The sequence below is a fragment of the Notothenia rossii genome (genome assembly GCF_949606895.1).
Source record: "Notothenia rossii genome assembly, chromosome: 9".
Taxonomy (NCBI): Eukaryota; Metazoa; Chordata; class Actinopteri; order Perciformes; family Nototheniidae; genus Notothenia; species Notothenia rossii.
Genome location: NC_136907.1, coordinates 8,880,877 through 8,890,732, shown reverse-complemented (window position 1 = coordinate 8,890,732; position 9,856 = coordinate 8,880,877). Strand labels below are relative to the sequence as shown.

The window sequence follows — 9,856 nt, the reverse complement described above, 5'->3', positions numbered from 1 at the left end:
ACTATCTTTCCATCGCCTACCCGTATAAGAGAAGAGTCTTCAAGTGCAAGGCAGCTGGGTGTATGGACATGAGGGAGTTCAAAGTGTGCACCACTCACTGGTAAAAGCTCCAATTCTGAGCCTTAAGAGCGAACCTACTACAGGAAGCTCAGTCAAATCACCCTCAAGACACCCTAATATAAAAATAAGATATGAGTTCTAAGTGATTTATTCAAAAAGAAAACCTTGCAAACACTTTGTCAGGAATAAAATATAAAACAATATTTGAAGGGAGAGCCACACGTCTTTTAGAGTGTGTACTGTATAAGGGAGCAAGCAACAATGAGTATGATACATACATTTTATTTTCCGTAAAGAACTGTACACGTAATGCATATCTTTCTACACACGGTTGGTTCACTTTGATGAGGTTCAGTGCCACAACCGAGTTGTGTTGAATTTTTAAGATCCATTACATTCCACAGATTTCCCTTTGGTTTCTCAGAACATCCTCTCGTCCTGCACCTTTTAGTGAATTATTCTCAAGGAGATTCACGTCATTAAAACAACATAAGACAAAAGCATGCACATTCGCACAGCATCTGGAAAACAAGACACAACTACTTACTCAATGCCAATCCCACATTTCAAAATGTTCCAAAAAGACACATCTTTAATTTTTGGGTTTTCAATCTGGTGGCTCGTTTAAAACTGAAAACAAAACATTGTGAAGCAGGAATTATTGTCTAACATTCCTTAAATAATTCAAACTATGGGCAACCAGAGCTCCTTCATCACAGTGTAAATGTTTATCAGATCAAAATGATTTGTGCTTTGCAAACATTTTAAAAGCTGTTCCATTTTTGTATTAATGGTTTGAATCAATTGGCTTCCTATCAGTAAACTACAGGCACAAACAGCTTCTGTTTCTGTGGTTCGTCATTTCATTTCCCGTGACAGTAAACTGTAAGCACATTCAATCACCAGTATGTTCCTAAGGCGTGTCATTTTATTTTCATCCAAGTGAGCGGACGTACCTTGCTCCTAATTAGATCAGCAATGCATCCTTTTCTGCCTTAAGCTTTGAGCTGATGTTGTCCTGATCCAAACAGCAGGACACAAAAAGAAAACTGGCTACTGTATAATGAGTATCTCACATTGAAAACGAAAGATAGAGAACATTGAGGTTTAAGAACTTGTGCTCTGAATGTCCCGTGAAGCTCAGAGTTGATTATGTCTTACAGTATACCTGCTTATGAAGCATAGCAGACATCTAACAGATCAAGACACAATGTTTTATTTCTGATCATACCAAAGCTTTAATCACTGATGAGGTTTCTATCATTTGGGAATATGTTGTGACCTATGGTTTGCAATTTTAACACTGCATCCATAACAAATCAAATGAAGTGACTGTTTTAATAGCAGCTGGCAAATACAAGCTATTTCATATGCATCATTTCCCTCATGTTACGTTTTCTCCATAAGACCATATGGTTGAAAAGCTAATGTCTGAAACATCAGTTTTTTTACTGGTATCTGTATTCTGTGTGATTACATCTGTGAAATGTCTATGTGAAGCACTTTGAACTGCACTTGTTGTATGAAAGGTGCTGTACAAATAAAGATTATTATCAGGAAATGTCAAACCTGCTTCAATAATGTGCACAGATTTTAGGGATGGTGCCATATGAACGCCAACAGCATATTGCAGAAAGAGTGTGTTTGTTTGAGCACAGCACTCAAAATGACTCAATTCTAGCTTTCAATGAGAAACAGTGATAAGCTCCACTGCCTATTTCTGTTAAAGACACTTTTATGCATTAGTAATAAACAGAATATGTTTGTTTTTCGAATCAAACCAAAAATCAGCTTTAATTCACAGTTTTTTTCAGAATCTAAAATGTTTGGCCTTAGTTACAATCACTACCGCTGTGCCGCGGCATCTCTCCTGGTGAAAACACTCCAGCCTGGTAATCAAACACCCAAATACCTGTCCTGAAAATGTGAAGCTCACCACATAGTCAGGCATGTATTAATGTACCTGAGAATACAAGTATGTGTTATTAACTTCAGCTACATTAAAAGGCAGAAGGTAAAAAATACATCCAATTAGTAAAATACTGTTATTTGACCTTTTTGTTTTTGATAAGCATTGTAATGCCACTTTATTTCACATTGAAAACCATATTCCTCCTAGGATTTGGCCCACTAAATAATTACCTTTATATTCCACATTAAAGTTGAATGAGAAATGTAAAAACTCAAGCTGTGAAGTTCAAACATGGTTTGTGGATCTATCCTTCAAGCTGTCGAGCGTGGTGTCATTTTTCGGTCGCACGGTGAAAAACCTTAAAGTAAGGGTGCAGACGGTTAGCATAGGGAACATAAAGGAACATAGTTGCATAATGTGGATGTAGAGTAAGAAAGTCAAAGAGAGAGAGAGAGATAATGTTTGTTCTTCTGTTTCGGCAATTGAGTCTCTTGCCTGAGGCATGCATGTGAACTTCAGCACAATGCTGAAGAGAAAACTTTCTTAAGATGACTCGGCTGAATCCTTAGAAAGAAGCAGTATGAAGGCAATGAGTTTGTTTTTAATAGAGAAACTGGCACTAACCATAATATTAAAGATTTACACAATTGTATTAACTGTAAGGCAGCACTGTTGAATGAAAAAAGACTAAAGGTTTCCCCCTGCAGTAACTCAACTCATTGTATGTACAACTAACCCTTTTTAACTATGCATATTTCTTCGGTTTGAATGTTTAAAAGTCATTGCTTCCCTCCATGTAAACTTGTTTAGTTTTTGTTAAAGGTCACCTATTATGCAAAATCCACTTGTTCATGTCTCTCCTACATCAACAAGTGTCCCCTCTGTGTAAAGAGATTCTGAAAGTTCCAGGAAAAAAGATTCTCTCTTTTTTTCCTGATCCATTTATATAAAAACCTGTCTGAAAATGAGCTGATCAGATTTTGGCCACTTTATGATGTCATAACGATGTTTTGGCTTGTGTAACCATTAGCCAATCACCAACCAAGGTAACCCCCCCCCCCCCACCTTATCACCTGAATCTCCTCCTAGAGCACCATTGTGTTATTTTTAACCAAATATCTCTCAGAGGGGCGTGGGGAGTGGCTCCTTATTTTCATCTAAAGTAACAGACAGAGGGTGTTTCTCAATGTCGAGGATGCTTCCTTGGTAGCACATGTACCTCCGAGTCAGTTGCTTCAGAAGCGAGGAAAGAATCCTTCCGAGCATCGGAAAACGAAGAATTGTGGAACAGGCTAACAGGTGTGCAGGTGTGCGTCATATGCATGGCCCCGCCTTAAATGGAACGCGACTTCCGCCAAAGGTTTGGAAATTGGTCCGTGCGCAAAGCATTGTGGGGATTTTAAGACCGCGGAGTCTACACATGTGCAGCCTCAAAATTTCACGCGACGAAGGATGCCGGCCTCGGTAGAATTCCAAGAATCCTGGACATTGGAACGGTCCTTCGGCGGGACTCGATGACGTAGTATCCTTGAAATAGTGGCTCTGGAGCAGCTTTCCTCGACATTGAGAAACACCCAGAGAATCAGCTCTTTTGAAACAGGGCTGAAACAGAGGGGATTATGGGATGCTGCAATGATCTGTTTGGTATTTGGAGCCAAACACTTCAGAGACATGTTTTGTATATATCTGAGACCTATAGTGTATTGATGAAAAACAGTATAATAGGGGAACTTTAAGTGTTTGCTGTTAAGCTCTTTCTACACTGCAGTAACCTGGACACAACTCCCACTTCCCGAGCGACCTTCTCACCTTTCCTTATCAGGACAGCATTGTGTCGCCATAGAGTTAACTAAATCTTTATAATTATCTCATTCTTATATCTTTAGCAAAGACTCTATGTACCCTTGCCCTCCTCTGCACCGCAAGGGTCAAATAGGTGCTTCCAAATATTCATATTTTTCTTTCAACTCAAACTCTCCATGTGTTACCATTGTTGATCTATGGCTTTGCACATGTGTACCCTGTATAAGAACACACGGACGTGTTATCATTTCAAATGTGAAAAATTCAACCCCAAAAACAATTCATTATTGTGAGGAACTTCATTTGTTTGTTTTTTTAAATGTATATGATATTTGTATATATTTTTTTTTAGGTTCTAATTCAAGTAATATGATTCTATTATAAAAAAATATTATTCAGACTATAATTTGCAATTATAAGTTGATTTAATCAAGCCACACTGGAATACAAATGTTTGTGGTAAAGCAATGTACATTCCCATTAAGCAAGAGGTTGTTTTTGAAGCACTTTGCAGTTGAAAAAGAGAGCATTAAACGGTAATACACTGTTAATCTGTTCGGTTATTGAGCTTCTGACACATATATTACAATTTCAAAGACATCTCCATAACAATATACCACAGTTAAATACCACACTGACAGTAATACAAATTTGAAATGTATTTTGACATTACATGTATATGGCAGCCAAAAAACTGTGTAGCACGACAACATGTTCAGTAGGCACCCTGAGATGGAAATACAGATGTGAGCAGTACCTTCTCAACAATTTACATCTTTCAGCGCACTGTTCAGTTGAGAGGCAATGAATGTCACTCTTCTGTCAGTTTATGTACAACCAAGTGACAGTACAACTCCACAATGCATCCCTAGCTGTGCTCTTTTAGTTGTTTTTTCCACGTTAAAAGCATCAAAATGTGGCCCTGATGAATAAGGTTTGTTTTATTAACTACGAAAACACATTACCTATGAAATGAAAAGCTAAAATGTTGCATAAGTACTTCCGAATAAAGACAAATAATTGACCACATTCTGCATACAGCATCTGAGGGACCTGCGCTCCTTTACAACTCACTGCACATTCAGTAAATGTTTTTAACAGCTTTCCTTTTTCAAGGTGCTGGAGCTTTTCAAACATAGAAGGCAGGAGATCAGCCTGAACTTGCTGTGTATTTCAGTCCTTTAGTGTGCCTGATGTGAGGCCTAAAGTGCAGCATCATTTCGCACTGAATCAGTCAAATAAATAAATATAGCAAGGTGAAGGACTATTTTCAACTGGATATGGGTTTTAGTTGCAACTGATATTGAATCAGGACCACTTTGTTTCAAATTGCATAGCAAAGTGTTCTTGTGCACATGCTGTAGTACTTGGCTATTCATGGAAAATTGTACTACGATGTTGTTAATATGTTGCCATCAGTGTATGGAGTTGTGCACTCGCTGTGTAAAGTCTGCACTGTGGGTTTTCTACAGTGCGGAAAGAAGTACTACCTGTATGTGATACTACAAAGAGTATTAGCATCAAAATAAACTTAAAGCCCTTCCTTAAAAATACCTAATAAATCAATTTCAGCACAGTACTTGAGGAAATGTACTTTCATACCACCACTGATATTCTCTAAATTAAACAGTAAATGAATAGGTTAAGACTGAATATATATGTATTGAGTTCCTTTGTTTTAATAGCCCTATCTTCACAGTTGTGTAGTTTGTATCACAATGTATTCTTTTTTAAATATTTGTATTTATTGTGTAACGCTACGAGCTATACATTTGGCTTTAACTACACATGATGAAATATGTTGAGATGTTTTTGTGCTCTTTATAAACTCATATCGCACTGATATAACAGAACATTAGAAAATTAGGAGTCAATATGATGTAATTGTGACTTATTCTAATATTTTGGGGGGAAAACATTAGAGAAATGAATTTTTTGTAATATCAAATTAAGCCTTCAGGGAAAAAGATGGGTATTCTTTTCAGATTTTTTTTTTACCACATACAAAAATACTATGAGGTGAGTATTAACATGCAGCTCCCAGTTACATTTCATTAAATGGTACAGCGATACATTTTAGTTTTCAAACCAAACAGTTGTGCAGTATTTGTAGAAGCAATCGATACAGCAGCAGCAGATATGTGGGTTTCCTCGACATTTGTTTTGGAACTGAAAACTAAAAACAGCCATGTTAATTGGCACATCATATATTGTGTGGTTCTAGCTTTGTGCATGACTTGTTGCTAATTTCCTGAATTATGTTTTATGTTCATTACTAAGTTTGTGTTTTTCATTTATTTCAGTGCAAAAACGTTACATTACTGTCACCACATCATACTGATTATGTACACAAAGACATTATCTCCTCTTCTACGACTCTAGCATTCATTTGAGGCAAGTTATTTGAGGCTTTTGAAGTTACTAAACAGTAGTACATGTTTACCAGTGATTACTCCGGGTCCACACCAGCAGACAATAAAGGATGTTACATTTTTGTGAATTATTAATGTACCATTCATATTGTTTTGAGATGTACGAGTACAATGAAACTGCAATACTTGGCTCTGTTCTACCAAGACAAAGCAGATCTGTTTAATCTGTTAATACTTTGTAGTCGAAACTCAACCCTGTTTCGCACTTTAGCAAAGTTGTTGAGTGAAATGCTCACTCAAACCAAAACCAAAAATAAATCATTACATGATTCTCCAATACTTTTGATGATTGAAACACTTTTTGACAAGTTACCCTGCACTTTATTCCGATCAATGTCATTTAACTCAAACCAAGCTACGTATGTATGTCAGTTTCATCTGTGACACTTTAGCTGCACAACTGACTGGATGTCACATAAAAACAGGGATTACCATTTAACAGGCTCATAGATTTCAAAGTCATTCTTTGTTTGAACGATCTCTGAGAGAGTCGTTGTTGTTGATCGGTTGAGGCGGCGACTGCTTGCTCCTCACGCTCCTGCCGTCCGTGGCGCCTCGCGAAGTCTCCGTCACAAAGAGCCGAACCATCCAGTTTGATGTGACAATGCGTTTGTACTCGTTCCTGAAATTCCGGTTGAGTAAGCCATAGATGATGGCATTCAGACAACTGTTAAAGTAGGCCATGAAGTAGCTGACCACAAAAAGCCATTCTGGGATCCGGGGAACCACATGAGACGGATCGATGGCCACCGCCAAGCCAATCAGGTTAAGTGGAGCCCAGCAGATGGCAAACAGCACGAACACCACAAACATGGTGATGAAATTCCGCACGTCACTCGGTCTGATGCGAGGACTCTCCTCTGATTTCACTTTGCGTCGCACCTGGTGAAAACACACAAGATAGGAATTGGACTGTTAATGAAAGGCTACCTTTCTCTGGCTCTCTTTGTTACAGTCATACAAAAATACTGTACTCAAACAGATACGCTGCTGTGGACAATGTTGCACTACATTGAAGTCACTGTTATTTTGTATATATTGATTGTTGTGCTTTTATGTCTTAATATGTGCATAATGTATACATGTGTCTGTTGATTGTGTATATAAAGGTATATACACATTTTTACATATTTTTATATATATTTGTATTTTTGTATTCGGGATTGTGGGAAACGGTATTTCGACCTCTCTGTCTATACACACAAACTGAAAGATTGACAATAAAGTTGACTTTGACTTTGAGATATTGCAGTACTCCAGAGGTCTGCCAAATCTAATCTATGTGCTTGTCAATCATGATATCCCAGCTAATCACTTTGCTCAACTCCTGTTATATGGCATTAAGGATTTCTATGATGGTATGATTCATTTTCAGTATTTACTCAAACAGTAGAGGGTCAATAATTAAAGGTCAACATTTTAAACCTGGGTGTGACCACCGTATTCTACTATGTTTCAGTCCAATTTGGAACTGAAACATAGTATCATTGTTTGGCCCAAAGGTGTGTTTTCTTACACCTGTTAGTATGATTCAAGGACTCAAGGATCCACGGCTTTTATTTCAATTCAATTCAAAACCTTTATTTATCCAGGTAAAATCCCATTGAGATCAATGATCTCTTTTTCCAGGGAGACCTGCACTAGTAGGTTCCACATGAAAACATAAAAACATAAACAACAGAACAACAAAAGGACATCATACAGCAAAATGTACGGGGATTACAATTTACATATCTATCCACATGTACAGCTACCAACAGCATCTGATTTTGTAGCATCCAACCGAGCTTTAAAAACATGTAGTGGTAACAGCTTGGTAATTTTCCATTCTTTTTGCAGACTGTTCCATGTCAGTGGAGCTCCACATCTAAAAGCTTTCTTCCCTTATTGTCATGTGTAGCTACAGTGTAGATATGTCAAAGAAAATCTTAGGCCACAGGCTCCTCCAACAGTGTAACACAATACAATAGATAAGTAGTGCAAGTAAATTCAATTATAATAGAATAGCAATAGTGCAAGAAGAGTCTATATACAAGTAATTTGAATATGAGATAAGTAATGTGTGGGTTGCAAACAGATTAATTGTATGGATGTTCTTTCAAAAGTTCATGTGTTTAACAGTCTTAAGGCCTCTGGAATGAAACTGTCCCTGAGTCTTTCTATCTGGGTGCAAAGACACAAATAACCACAGAGAGAAGCATTAGACTGACCTGAATCACAAGTACCCAGATGCGTAGATAACAGAAGGTAACCACAGCAATGGGAACCAGGAAGTGAACCACCACCACGGCCACTGTGTAGGAGCTGCTGACATTCTGGTCGAAGGTGCAGGAGTAAACCCTCGGGTCGTAGCGCAGGGAGCCGACGAACAAGTTTGGGATTATGGCCACGACTGTGAGAACCCAAATCAAGGCAACAAACAGCAGAGTGTTGCGATAGCTGTACAGCCGACTGTAGGAGAATGAGTGACAGATGTAGCAGTATCTGTTCACTGCAATCCCGGTGATGTTGAAAATGGAGCCAATGACACTCAGCCCCATAACGAAACCGCTGACCTGGAAAGAAAGAAAGAAATGTGTCAGTGTATAAGGCATGAGTGTCCAAACTCCGGCCCGGGGGCGAAATACGGCCCGCGGACAATTTTGAATCGGCCCTCAGCGAATTCAAAAAGTATAATGAATATGAAGTATAATAAACTTCTGCTTGTCTTATATTGTACGATATGTTCAAATATATTACACAGTATTTGAGTGTTAATAAGCCCAATTTTCAAATAAATTCAGTCAATTAAAGTTGAAAACATTTTCTAACAAATCTAAGAAAAAAGCCCAATAACACATTTGCATAACAACCTTGAAATATACCCTTCATATTTCCTTTTATTATAAGCAATCTGAAGCTTGGATGAGCTGCTAACAAAATAAATAAAACCCTATGGAGAGCTGGGATGTACAGAATTTTCCAGGCATCAAGAATTATTTACCTACATTGGATTGATAACTGAGCTTAGGAGGCGATATACCTCTAGTGAGTGTCCGAGACCTTCGTATATATATTTCTGTATGTGGCCTTCGGTGAAAAAGGATTTGGACACCGCTGGTATAAGGTTTAATTGCTTTGTATTGGTAGTGAATGGCAACATGCTGTTACTAATGTGATCTTACCATGCATTGTGTGTTCCCCACTGACCATCCATCGTGGAAGAGAGCATAGAGAACCATGGGGTAGGGGTAGAAAGCTACCACAAGGTCAGCAAAGGCCAAACTCACCACGAACACATTACCTGGAGAGGACGACACAGAGAAGCAGTCTCTTAAGTACATTCAAAGTAACCTTCTCCCTGATTGTGAGATGAGTCATGCGCTTCATTATGTAGGCGACACCATAATTATGCTGTTCCTCTAATTCCACTCTAATGGCTTCAGGCCTCATCTTCTCATCTCAACACATTGATTTGCCTCCTGATAGAATGTGTAAGTGGCAACGTTTTTGATGAATTAACATTTAAAGTGCTCATATGTGTGTATGTAAAACAGCTTTGACATGTTTTGCAATGACATGCTGTTTGTGTTGGGATGTCAGAATCCATGTAGTACCCATACTCTATAATACATTTAGCTTAAAGGGGACCTATCATGCAAAATGCACT

At 38.1% G+C, this 9,856-nt stretch overlaps 1 protein-coding gene across 1 annotated transcript in view; it reads right to left on the bottom strand.

Annotated features, from left to right (window-relative positions):
- Positions 1-4,214: 4,214 nt before the first annotated feature.
- The window catches only part of mtnr1bb (melatonin receptor 1Bb), a 29,619-nt gene continuing 23,977 nt past the window's right edge, over positions 4,215-9,856 (bottom strand). Inside the window, exons 2-4 of the mRNA XM_079648384.1 lie at positions 9,372-9,490; positions 8,418-8,762; positions 4,215-7,089 (exon numbers count right to left, since the gene is read on the bottom strand). Coding sequence (XP_079504510.1) covers positions 6,667-7,089; positions 8,418-8,762; positions 9,372-9,490 — 887 coding nt within the window. The 3' untranslated portion in view covers positions 4,215-6,666. The remainder of the gene's footprint in view (positions 7,090-8,417; positions 8,763-9,371; positions 9,491-9,856) is intronic.